Source organism: Catharus ustulatus, chromosome 4, assembly GCF_009819885.2.
Source record: "Catharus ustulatus isolate bCatUst1 chromosome 4, bCatUst1.pri.v2, whole genome shotgun sequence".
NCBI classification, from domain to species: Eukaryota; Metazoa; Chordata; class Aves; order Passeriformes; family Turdidae; genus Catharus; species Catharus ustulatus.
In genome coordinates, this window is record NC_046224.1 from 63,778,780 (window position 1) to 63,791,767 (window position 12,988).

The following is a 12,988-nucleotide window of genomic DNA, read 5'->3' on the forward strand; positions in this document are numbered from 1 at the left end:
ACTTTCTTTTCACATGTCTGTGCTCAGATCCCAGAGGGACAAGGTCAGACCTTAGAGGGGTCTGAGTACAGTGAAGAAAAGACATGGTTTTAGCTCAGCTCTGGGGAATTTCTCACTAGTCTCTGAACCACTGTTGGGATTTAAACAGGTGAAAACAGCAAACAACAAAACAAAGCTCTGCTCTTAGTGGGCCACCCTTTAGTGGCACAATTCACACTGGGGGTTCCTTGCCCTCTCTACTCCCCTTCTTCGTGTTCTGAACCAGGTTTCTTCATCTGATGCTCCCTTCCAAGTCCTTCCACTGGAAGATGAACCGACAGTTCTTGTTTACACTCTCCATGTCATTCAGTCAAAAAAAATCTGCCCACACCTTACCTATTTCTAGCCTAGTCTAATATTCTGTGTTTCTGACCTGATCCCCAGGGTGCCCACTCCACTGTTAGTAATGCAACTTAAAAGTGTGAAATACAGGAAACTGAACCATGCCGTGGCAATTAGTGGGGAAAAAAACACATTGATTGTTTCTTCCTTGACAGCATTTTTTCAATAAAAAACTGTACTTTTTCTCCACTGAAGACACCCAATTAAAAAAAAAATTATAGAAATATACTTGGAGTTCTCTACTGAAAAATGAGGGAAAACAAAGGAAAATACCCAACCTTTGTTGGCTCAGTTTACCAATGCATTTCAAGTCAGAAATCCCGAAATAATGGAAATCCATACTCCAAACAAATTTCTTTCTTAGTTCACAGGCAGAAAGTTTGTCAGAACTCAAATGATCCCTTCCTTCCTTAAGCTTGCAGTGCAATACAATTCATGGAGTCATTGCAATTCTGTGGAAAAAACATTTGTGAGAGACAACTGATTAAGATTTGGGTAGTACTGCTATTATTCCAGCTCGCTTAATGAAGTGTATGTGACAGAGAACATAAGCAAATGGTGTTGGTGCCATTCCCCATAAAATAAAAAAGGTGCCAAATTTTAAATCCGGGGCAAAGCAGGGAAGGGAGACCAAGACGTCTGAATTTCAATATCTGCATGGGAATTAAAAAGAAAAAAAAAAGGCACAAATTCCCGGAGAAAACTAGTTAAATATTCTCTCCACCTCTCTCCTCTTATTCATTCGCTCCGTTCCTTTCAATCGGCGGGGTCCCATGGCGACCATCGTGGGAGAAAAGCATCCTCTCCAGCCGCCGCGCTCGCCATGGCAACCGGCACGTCAGCGCCGGCAGCCGGGCCCCGCCGGGGGCGGCCCAGCCCCGGGGCCCTCCCGGTGTCCCCCCGGTGTCCCCCCGGTGTCCCCGGTGTCCCCAATGTCCCCCCGGTGTCCCCCGGCGCCGCCCGCCGCGCCGCGCCCGGCGCTGTCCGTGGTGCTGATGGCCCCGACGGGGCGGGAGCGGCGCCCGGGACCTGCCGGGGGGCGGCCGCATGATCCGCATCCCACATGACATCCCAGAAAGGAGCTGGGCAGCGGCCACCCCTGCCGAACGTCATTTTTTCCCTCCGCTGAAGAAGAGGGGTGGAATACCCCGTCCCTCCCCTGAGGGAGCTTTGCGAACAGCCGGGCAGAGGCGGCTGCGGAGCCGGAGGTACCCCGTGGTTCCCAGCATGATCGGCACCTTCCCAGACGCGGCTTCACTTGGGATAACCAGCAGAGCAAGGAGGAGAGCAGCGCCTCTGGGATTATGCTTTGGAGCAGGTATGTGGATGTACAGGGGCTGCGCTGAGCACTGCTGTAGCTAAAGGATTAATTCTCCCTGCGGAGGCAAATGACATGATCTTTTCCAGTAATTTATCTTATGTGTATTTACTTATGTGCATTTAAATCACTTGGGGATTAGCCAGGAGCACTCATTCCTCTGGAGAAAATGCTCTGTGGGGCTTGAATTTTAAGCTTATTCTGCTGAAAGCAGGGAGTAGAATTACTGCAGAATAACTCCCTATATTTTCTGGACAAATCTATATTCTCTCTATCTATATTAATTATCTTTCAATTGCATTACATATTTGTTGGAAACAATCTCTTGACATCATCAGTTCAGTGAAAACAGAAAATTACTTTACAGCAATGGAGCAGACCGAACTGCTCATCTGTTTTTTTCTGTCTCTAGATACATTCAAACAGCTTCTTCCTTTATTATGTCATTGCTGTAGAACAGCTGCTTTTGTATTTTTCAGTCATTAATTTGAAATAATCTTTTCTGAAAGCACTGCCTCCCTTTATCCGTGTGGTGCCTTGGTGCAGCTACTCAGGGAAACCCCACGGGCAGAGCAATCTTTGCTTATCCACAGCCAGCACAGGCAAGAGGGCTGCTCTGGTTTAGCTAATTCAGGCACAGACTCTCTAAGAATGCATAGCAATATTTCTCATTTATCCAGCTGGCTTCCAGCATGTCAAACAGTATGTTGGCTTCATGGAGCAATGGGGAAGTAAAGCTGCCTTCTGCTTTCAAAAGGCCATTTGTGTGTATGAGGCAGGATTCATAGCCAGTTCTTTCTGGCAAAGGTTCTCAGATGTGGTTCTTGAAGGTTTGTTGTTAAAGTCACTCTTAACCACTTAAACAAGTGGCTTGGCTTGCAGAAAAACTGGTTGCCAACCCAGAGGCATCCTAAAAAGCTTATTTGGGTGTCTAAATATGGATTTTTTTTGAAACTTGATTTATGAGTAAGCTTGATTTCTGATTTATTTTAAGCATTCTGGTCTCAGGTGACTCAGTAAGGGGAGGAATCTTTACACCTTAGACACATTTGGGGAGCTGTGCTCCTTGTCTCAAAGTAAGAGCTTGCAGACTCTCACTCCCCCACAGCTCTCCTGTGAGGCCTCTGTTTGCAGAGCTGTGCAGTGCAATTCCCACCCCTGGGTCGCACCATATCACCTCCATCTGCATTTTGCATTGCAGCCCCACGGGGCACCCTCTCTCAGGTGTTTAACAGAGAGTAATTTCAGCCAGACAATGCAGAACAAACCCCTAACCTTCTCAGGTGGAGCTGGCTCACCCTCCCCACCAGTTCTCCCAGCACCAAAACATAACGCAGCCCTTGTTTGTTTGGGGTTTCTGCATTCCAGTAGCTTCCATCTTTCCCTAGACTTTCCCTCTGGCAGGCAGCACACACATTTCTTGCAACTGGCACCCTGTCCACGAAGGCATCTCCAGATCAGGGGCTATCAGCAGGCTGACACCTTGCCTCAGTGGCTTCTTTATCCTCCCTGAGCCTTGCCCAGCAGAGAGACTCCCTTCCCATAATCATCTCCACATCATGCATTTCCAACCCATCTTCGGGCTGTGCATGGCCCTCAGCCCTCCCAGCTTCTCCAGCCAAGCTGCTACAGGATGCTCTCACTAATGGCTGTATCCTCTGGCAGAGACCCATGTGAATTTTGTTCTACTGCTCATTCCTCTTATTCCTACAGATAAGTCCTCCTGGAAGCATCTCAGGCATCTCTGGTGATAAGCCAGCACTGCCACCCCACTCTCTGTCACTGTGTCTGGCACAGGGACCCATGCCTTGTGAGCTCCAGTTCTGTGTTTCCAAGAAGGGTCAAGAGCCATGAGACAGGAGCTCTCCCATCCCAGCACAAATGTTTGCACCAGTGCAAAAATCCTGTTGCCACATTAGCGTTTTGTGTGACGAGAAAGCATTTTCCACAAGATTCCCTGTCAAGAATTCCTTTCTGCATAACCTTTTCACACAAAACCAACAGTAAAACAAAAATTCCTCAGATTGTCCTAGGGGGAGATCTTGTGCTCCCTGCTGAGAGGGTTGAGCTAAAGCTGCCAAAGTCCTTGCTGTAGCTGCTGTGTGGGGGAGAGGGTGAGAATTTCCAAGAGATGGGCAGAGAAACCAGCCAGGCATGAGATTCAACACCACTTATCTGTCAACACCCACCATGGCAAAGCAGCCCTGGTGAGCACCATGATTCTCACATCAAGCAGAAGAATGTGCTGTGCTGTGGGCAGGGCTGGTGTTGCCAAAAATTAATGCAAGCATGTGGGAGAGAGCATCTATGTTTTTACCTCTGAATCAGGAAAGGGTACAGCCTAGCCATGCCCAGACTCAATCCCCATTAGGGAGGACAAAAAGCCTCCAGAGCTGTATTTCAAGGTTCTCTAAACTCTTCTTGGACAATTCCAGTAAGTGGATGCTGTTGTGACAGCAGAGTTGGAAATTAGGTCAGTCTTCCTTCTGTTTGCTCCCACTTTTTCATGCCCCCACAGTCACACTGGGCACAGATCTGGGTTCTACCATATTTTTAGATAATAATTTTTAGACATTTAGGGCTAATCTTGAGTTTTGCAGTGGGAGTATAAGATAAAGCCCAGAAATACTTAAACCTGTGGGGCTGTCCTTTTGGGGGCAAGAGTTACAGCTCTAAGAAGAGACTTGCAACCATTGCGTGCCTGTTTGTAAACAGTGTGGTTCCCTCTGGGGAGGTGAGGGTGTCTAGCTGGGTAACACTGAGCACAAATCTGGCTCATATTTTACCACTGTCTGTACCTGGACCAGAGCATGATGTTGGGTGTAAGTGGAATCTGCAGTTACAGTAAGGGGCCCTTCCCAGTGCCAGCAGAGAATACACATCTCAGGGGTTAGGTGCATGAATAATTACTGGGGTTTAGCAACTTACCCCAGGTTAACAGTGACTTCCTCTAGGTCAGTCTCAATCCCGAGTAAACACATGCCAAAAATTCATTGCCTCCACATGCAGGGAAAAGCCATTGCACCCAGAACATTTAAAACCACAATGAACTTCAGGAGATAGCAATATCTATTAAGGAGACTCAGCCAAAATGCAGTGACTTGTGACTTGTGTTCAGGTTTGAATCCTGCTCAGTCATCAAAATCATACCTTGTGGAATTGTCCTTAAACCAGTGCTCCAGGTCACAGTGGTTACTCCAGGTGTGAGCTGACAGATCCAGAAGGAACAGATGGACCCTGTTCTTGTTCCAGTTTGCTACTGCATTTCTCACTCCTTACTAAGCTCAGTTAGAAGGATGAAGCTGAAAAAGAATTCTTCCCTGATTAGCCAGTACAATAAATTAAAATTGATTCCAATCCCAGCAGCTGCTACAGTATAATATCCTTGTCCTCAGTTTGAATACCTTGTTAAAACAGTCAGAAAAGAACTTGTAGAGTCAAAGAAGGCCCGTGGCTGAATCTGCCTGGATGCCCTGAATTTCCTCCAGCATACAGCAGATATTTTTTAGATGTGCTGAAAATTAGAACATTTCCTTGTTTTATTTGATTCCATCCATATTTCCTGCTCCCATGACCTCCCCCCTCACTACAGGCTAGCCCTCAGATCCTGGTGTAATATGCAAAAACACAGATCAGCTCATTCAATCAGTTCAGCTGACCCATGTCCACACGAGCACTGAGAACTCTATCCATGAGCCAATCCATGCCTACAGTCATGGCATCCTTGGTTATCCACGCTGCAGGACAGGGATCTCCACCAGCTGGGTGAAGCTAGAGAGTAGGCAGCAGCATGTGAGATGTGGGCACAGATCTCAAAGGCTTCAGTGCACTCAAAACATGTTATTCTCCTGATAAAATAGGGGCAGATGTTTCCTATCCCCACACACTGGAATACAGAGAGTGAGGAGGAGCACACTTCACCTCGAGAGGTTTTCAGGCTTTGCTCAGAAGAGCTGCCCAGAGAATAGAAACGCCTTCTTAAGAGGAGCAGGGTAAAGAGCTGAGCATTTTTATGAGCACCAGAGCAGAGGAAAGGACTGTCAGGGAAACTGTGTGCTACAGAAGCATGTGCATCTGCATTCCTGCGCTGCAAGCAGGACTAAATGGCCTCAATGCACAGCAGTCATCTCTGCACAGCAAGGGACAGGGAGAGGCTGAAACACTGTGCTCTTCTGCATAGGGATTTCTACACTGGCACAATGCACAGGGCAGCTCAATAGAATTTAGGCAGGGTGGACGTCACCTCATCTCACAGCCAGACAAAAGCCCCCCTCCCCCACTCTGATTCCATTTACTCACACTCCTAACATTGATTACACTCAGTTAGATGAAGCATTTCTCTTCCAGTCTGGCAGCTTTTCCTCTCCAGAGAGGGAAGTTTATGGAGTAAATGACCAGCTTAAAGCTTTTGAAATAATTTGCTGGGCCAATGCTCGCCTGGTGTTTTGCAGCTATGATGCAGAGTGGTAAAATATGTTGAATAAAAAAGCCCCTCTGCTAGTGCTTAGGTCAAGTAATGTACAATGATCTGCTTATTTAGCTGCATTTCTAATCCTCAAAAACAATAGAGAGAAAACAAAATGCTTTTTCTTTTGATTAAACATTTTAAAAAACCCATTACTGCATTCCTTTGTGAATCTTATTAGGTTTTGCTCTTTCAAATTGCAATGGGCACTGCATTTTTAGACAGGACAGTGAACATGCAAACAAACAGTGACTATCCCATATGGGCTTTGTGCAACAGCCAAGTATACGTGGCAGTGATTTCATGAAGTTCTTGTGGCTCAAACAGTTAATCTCTAAGTAACAGATCTGTTTTGGAGAGCTATCAGCTGAAAATGGAGCTATTTGGTTTCCAAACTGCAAATTAAGGTCAGTAAAATGGAACTGTGGCACCAGGAAATCCCTCTTCAATGATTATGAGTCATCTCTCATGCTCTTTCTTTTCCAAAGCTAATGCACAAAAAAGCAGGTTTTAAACAGAAATACAGAAAGGCTTCATACCAGTTTTAAAAGGATTCCCACTCTAAAATGCTTGAAAGACAAAGTGAGATTTTTGGCACTGCTACATCCATGCAGACTCATAATTACTGGAAAGCAGCCATTCAGGTCAGTATTATATTGGTTTAAAGGGAAAATTAATAGAAGCATTTTTTTTGTTAATTAAAAATGTAATTAGGCCTCAGCTACTTGCTTTACATAATTTTTACTTGCTGCGTTTCTAAATTTTTGTTTATGGACCTTCAGGGCAAGGGAGTTGACAGAACTCATCACTGGTTTTTATGGATCTGATATTTGCAAGTGGAATGGTTCACTAACACTTAAATTATATTTCAGCAAAAAATGCAGCAAACATAGACATGGGAATTGGGGATAAATAATGTAGCAAGCCATGGTGCCTCCAATTATTTGCATCTCAGACCCATAAAGAGTTGTCCCTATGCTGAGTTTTTTATGGTCATGTTTCCTTCTGTAGCGTTAGTCATAATGCAAAAGTTCAAGTCTCCACTATAAAAAACTGACTTATAAAAGCCAGGATTGCTCACTGAAGAAAAATATATGCTTGGGCATAGACACTCAGGTTCTTAGAACTGAATCAGGGCATGATCCTGATCTCAGTGCCACATAAGGAAAATAGGCTTGAATAGAGATAATTTAAAATAAAAGAAATTGGTTTCTGGTCCATTTGAGGAAAAAGTTATCTATGACTACGAATACAGAAAACTCAGAGCACAGTGGTTAACCAGATGGCATCTTTCTTTTTTGAAAAATAAAACAACTAACTGCTGTACAACCAGTGAAATCCTAAGCTCAAGTTAGATAAACTCCCTATAACTGCACCTACATTTTCAGCTGTGCCCCATGGGCACTGCGCTAAATGACCTGGGAGTTTTCCAAAGAATCATCAAAAAATTCAGCATTAGCTGCCTCTCTGTTTAATGCCTGTCCTGTTCCATTGACAGCAAGGAAACCAGAACCACACAGGAACCACCTGTGCTGAACGTGGGCAGCTCTTCCCACCCTCCTGTTGCTTCTTCTGCCAGCAAAGCTCCAACACAAGGCAGCTGGATGAACCTTCTGGAATTCTCCTGGCTCTGGACACCCACTGGTTGTTCTCCATTGGGGTCACACATTGTTCTCTGCCCAGGGCTGCTCAATTCCTGTCTTCTCCAAGGCATCTTTGCAGGTAACCCAAGCTCTCCTGTGAACAGTGATTGGGCTGACTCATAGTCAAGATGCAGCAGAAAGAAAAAGTCAAAAAAGTACTGTCTGGACACTACTGTAACTATTTTGGGGCTTACCCACCTGTAAACCTAAATGTGTCAGGTCTGAGCAGGCATGGAGAGCAGATTTGGTTCACAAGGAGAAATATAATGAGAACAGTGTTAGCAACTCTGCCTATTTTAACAGTTTAGAAAGGTCATTTCATTCTTGTACCAGATTTCCACTCTTCTTCAATATTGGTCAAGACATTTTATCTGATTATTCTTCTCTGAAGCTTAATTTGTACAGCTGGCTATTTTTAAATGGCACATACTTCTGCATGGTAAGAAGGGAAATTAAGGAAGAAAATTATCCCAAAATGTTTCTTTCTATCTAGTTAATAGGCTCCATGAGTATTATTTTATTACAGCTAATTCTAACAGGTAATTTAGCAGGTTGCACTGACAACACATCCTGCCACTCTGCCAGACACAGCAGTCCAAATGCCCTGCCAACAGCTGGTGACAGCAGGATTTCTCCAGGGGAGCAGATCCATCCAAAGGAGGGTGGGGAAAGACAAGCAGGAGCCCTCTGAGATACCAGAAATCATCTTCCAGGCAAAGCCACAGAGGAAATAAAGAGGGAAGGCAACCAAGAATGAGGGGGAAGGCAAGGCCAGGCTGGGCAGCTGCCACAGCCCTCCTTCAGAGGAGGGGACAAGTGGCAATGTATGACCTGCTGACAGTGCCCCTTCACATGACACAAACAGCCACAGGAAGTACAGGGCTCTAAAAAGCTAGAGGAAAAAAATCTTCTATAACCACACCAACCAATTATTATTTCTTTTCTTCCTCCACGTCTGACGATTTTTTGCAGCGCATTATTGAACGGGACGTTGCAAAACAGCACAAGGGGCAAGATTCCAAATTCATCCAGTGGCTCTGTGCTTTCGGGCTTCACTCTGAGTAGGTAAACAAGGAGAATATAATAGGTGGTAGATGCAGAGCTGGAGTAGGCACAGCAAAAAGCATCAAGGAAGCAATGAAAAAAGCCCATCAGAAAGCAAACCTGGGAATCTGGATCACTTGGAAAGCTGAGGAGGATGGTGGTGACTTCTTGGGCTTGTTCATTTGGCTTCCAGGATGAACTTTTTGATCTTCTGGTCATTAAATGAATTTTGGTTTATCTTGCACAGTATCAAGCTCTGGAGTTCAGCATTCTCACAGTAGACCCATAGAAAAGACTTCATATGTGAGCAAAAGGCTTTGCATGGCAAGATGATGACTGAAAGGACATCAGACAGCAACAGGGTGTTTGCATTTGTACAGCCACTAAAAATAGTTACTTTTCCATTTTATCCCTGTGGCAGGCTAAGACTGACCCAACCATCTGGCTAAACTCAACAGTGGAAATTATCCAGCTATAGAGGCATAGAACAGGAGGCCACACCCATCACATTCTGTGGTGTGACTGGCAGGAGGGTGCAGGAGAGCAATTTCTCACAGGTAACACCCTCAGACAACCTGTAAGTCACAGGCAATGACGTTTGACAGGTGATAGGTTTGGTGTCACCTGTGGGGGATGTTGTTACTCCACGGACAAGAAGGATAGCTCAAAGTGCATGCCTCGAAGGCCTCTCACTGAGGGGCTCCCAGAAATTCAGCTCTCCTCATCCACAATGGTCTAAGGATCACTCAAGATCGAAACAGTCATTCTTCCAGAGGTGTGGGGCTGGTGGTGAGGGTGCTCAATCCCAGGGGCATCACCCCAGCCCCAAGGGAAGGGCTTCCCACTGCAGACATCTGCTCCAATGAAAACCACACAAAAAGGGGGCTATAACTGGTCTGGTCAGGGCTTGTGGACATACATGGTAATGGTCCAGGAATTCCTCTGGACTGAGGCTTTTTATTACCTGGGGACCCTCTGTGCTGACCAAGGGGTCCTGCCCTCCTCATCCCCCCCATGAAGGCAGAGTTGGGGTCATGGTGCACATGAGGCAGATGTGGGGTGGGGCTGTGAGGAACAAAAGTGAAAGGGCATGAAAGGTTGGCAGCCACCTCAAACCAGCCAGGGAATGGGGTGGGATCCCCCTGACAGCCTGTCATACCACCAGCTACAGTGGAACCCAGAATCTGTATTTCAGTGTTAGCCTAGAAATATAGAAGTCCCAGTATATATTTCTACTCTTGAAAATATTCTTTTGTGGGTTAAGATGGGCTTTCATACACAGCTGTTCAAGAGAACCTTTTCTCTCCTCTCTGTCTGCAGCCTGAGCAAAAGACGTGGCTGAGTTTGCTCATGGATAACAGCAGTGGACCTGTTCTTCTCTTCACCTTGCTCCTGCTGCAGAACACCAGCAGCCCCAGAGCCTCCACCCGTCCTGCTGGCTATGAGATGGCAGAACCTGCGGCCCCAGGAGCCGGCTCCAGCAGGAACCACTCTCTGGTGGAGTACGGGCTGAGGCCAGCGGAAATCGCCGCTGCCAGCGTGGTTTGGGGAGCGCTGTGGCTGATCTCCGTCTTGGGAAACTTCCTTGTTTGCTTAGTGATCCACAGGAGCAGGAGGACCCAGTCCACCACCAACTACTTTGTGGTGTCCATGGCCTGTGCAGACCTCGTGAGCAGCGTGGGGAGCGCGCCCTTCCTGCTGCTGCAGCTGAGCTCCGGGCGCTGGCTGCTGGGCAGCGAGGTGTGCCAGCTGGTCAGGTACCTGCAGTACCTCACGCCCGGGGTCCAGATCTACGTGCTCCTCGCCATCAGCGTGGATCGATTCTACACCATCGTCTACCCCCTGAGCTTCAAAGTGTCCAGGGGAAAAGCAAAAAAAATGATTTTGGCCTCTTGGCTCTGTGGTGCTCTGTTTGCATCACCAGCCTGTTTTCTCTATGGCTCCAGCAGTGATCACCACTGCAACTTTTTTCTTCCCAGGTCTTGGAAAGGATCTGCCTACAGTATCACCCACCTCCTCTTGGTGTTTTTGATCCCATCCCTCCTCATTATCCTTTTTTACCATAAAGTCATTAAGTACATTTGGAGAATAGGCACGGATGGAATGACTGTCAGGAGAACAACAAACATTGTTCCAAGAACAAAAGTGAAAACCATCAAGATGTTCTTAATGTTAAATTCGATGTTTCTCCTGTCCTGGCTCCCTTTCTTCGTGGCACAGTTGTGGCACCCACAGGAAACAAACTACAGAAAGAGCTCCTTGCTTTTCCTGGCCATCACCTGGATCTCTTTCAGTTCCTCAGCTTCTAAGCCAACCCTCTACTCCATCTATAATGCAAACTTCAGAAGAGGGATGAAAGAAACTTTTTGCATGTCTGCCATGAAATGCTACAGAAGCAATGCATACACCATCACCACCAGTTCCAGGATAGCAAAAAAAAATCATGTTGGTATTGCAGATATTCCAGCTACAGCCAAAAGTGTCACCAAAGACTCCACCTATGATGCTTTTAACAGAGAAGCCAAGGAAAGAAAGCTTGCCTGGCCTATTCCATCCAATCCCCCAAATACATTTGTCTAGTGGGCTTCATTGTTTCGAAGTTACTCTGTACCCCCAGGAGAAGGAATTTTCTCTCCTTTTGAACCAGTGTATAGCTACATATTTTTAACCCAGTCTTTGGGGGGTGGGAGGGAGGAAAGAGATGTTTTATTTTATTAAATGCCTTGGGTTTGATGCATTTGTTCTATTTCTTTTTGGTTACTACATTTTGCTCTGGGAAACTCCCCTCCAAGAATCACAAGCAGCGCTTATCTGCAAAATGAGTGCTTACACTCTCTATCTGTAGGGTGAAAAGGGGAAGAAAGAAAGAAAAACTGCTTGTTTTAATCCCTTTACAGGATGGGTCATAGTGCATAAATGCCTAAATCAGCCCAAAGCCATCTGGGCTTCCTTCCATTATGTCCCCACAAACACAGTTGTATTGGGCTGGTTCATCTGGTTGCGACCCCACAGGTAAGATATCCATATGGAGGCCCTGTTGGCTTCAGCCTCAGCCCACTGGCCTCATCAGTGACAAAACTCCCACTGGACCAGCAGGGTCAGCATGGGGCCAGCACTGGATGCTTCTGTGTCTTTGTCCTCGTGCCTCTCTGGAGGCCTCACGGTCCAAACTGCCCAGGAAAAGTCCCCTCCTTGGTCTCACCTTCCCCAGCCCCTCCAGCTGCTTCTGCCCCCAGCCTGGTGCACCCACCCAGAGGTGGCACAGCTGGGAAGAAGAGCTGCTGAGCACAAATGGCCACATCTCTGCTGGGCACCCAGGGCCTCCTCACATCTGAAATGAGCTGTGTCCCCTGGTCTGTACCCTTTCTGCTGAGGCACGGCTGTGGCACCTGCAGCAGAGTCGCCTTTTCCAAACAGGAGCAGGAACACGAGCTCTGTAGTCCCATGCTGGCCTGGCAGCACCTTTCACTGTTTGGACATATTTGAAGAGGTCCCTAACAGGTGTCCCAGAGGACCTGTGGTGTCCCCTGCAGGGACCTGTGGCTGCAGGTGGAGCTGACTCCTGCTGCTCTTTCTCTGCCAGCACAGCGAGAAAACAATCCAATGGGAATGGCTGGGCCTTCAGTCCTGCTGGCATAGGGAATTACAGTGGAGAGCAGGGGGAGAGGCAGGAGCTTCTTGCAGGCCCCTGTGCCCCCCAGCATTAACAATCTCATGGGAAAGAGGTGCTGTGCATGGAGGACATGGGTCTGAGGGCATGGACACCTTGGGTCCTGCCTCTTGAAGGACGTGCTCTGGAGGCAAACTGGGCTTCCTCCCTAGGGGACATAGGTCCACTTGTATCACTAGGAAGAGGGAACAACATAGTTAGGTCCCAGAAACTCTGTTTCAGTGCTAGCTCAGAAATACAGAGGTGGCTTGAGCATCCAGGCAAAAAAACATCATCTAAGAAGCAGATGGATTACTGATTGTGTTATCGTTTGGGGGTGGTGTAGTCAGCAATGAGAGAACGTGTGCTGGACTCCAACCATGTGAGATGATCACTGTGCTGCTTGGAAACCCTGAGGTTCCCCAAGCTCAGCTATGTCAGCTGTATCTGACAGAGCTGGTTGGCAGCTCACAGACCCATCCTGCCTT

The 12,988-nt window shown here is 46.9% G+C and overlaps 1 protein-coding gene across 5 annotated transcripts; it reads left to right on the forward strand.

Moving 5' to 3' along the window:
• The first annotated feature begins 1,379 nt into the window (after positions 1–1,379).
• On the forward strand, positions 1,380–11,588 carry GPR19 (G protein-coupled receptor 19). 5 transcript variants are annotated; one of them, XM_033059041.1, is made up of 5 exons: positions 1,380–1,699; positions 7,663–7,886; positions 8,780–8,868; positions 9,273–9,408; positions 10,172–11,588. In XM_033059041.1, exon 5 carries the CDS (start codon positions 10,202–10,204, stop codon positions 11,429–11,431), a length of 1,230 nt encoding a protein of 409 aa, XP_032914932.1. In that variant the 5' UTR covers positions 1,380–1,699; positions 7,663–7,886; positions 8,780–8,868; positions 9,273–9,408; positions 10,172–10,201; the 3' UTR covers positions 11,432–11,588. The 5 variants fall into 5 exon arrangements, with proteins under 5 accessions (XP_032914932.1, XP_032914933.1, XP_032914930.1 ...); XM_033059042.1 differs by lacking the exon at positions 9,273–9,408; XM_033059039.1 differs by lacking the exon at positions 8,780–8,868.
• Positions 11,589–12,988: the final 1,400 nt, after the last annotated feature.

Coding starts and splice junctions, on each gene's coding strand:
- GPR19 (XM_033059041.1), top strand. CDS start 10,202: ATGGATAACAGCAGTGGACCTGTTCTTCTCTTCACCTTGCTCCTGCTG.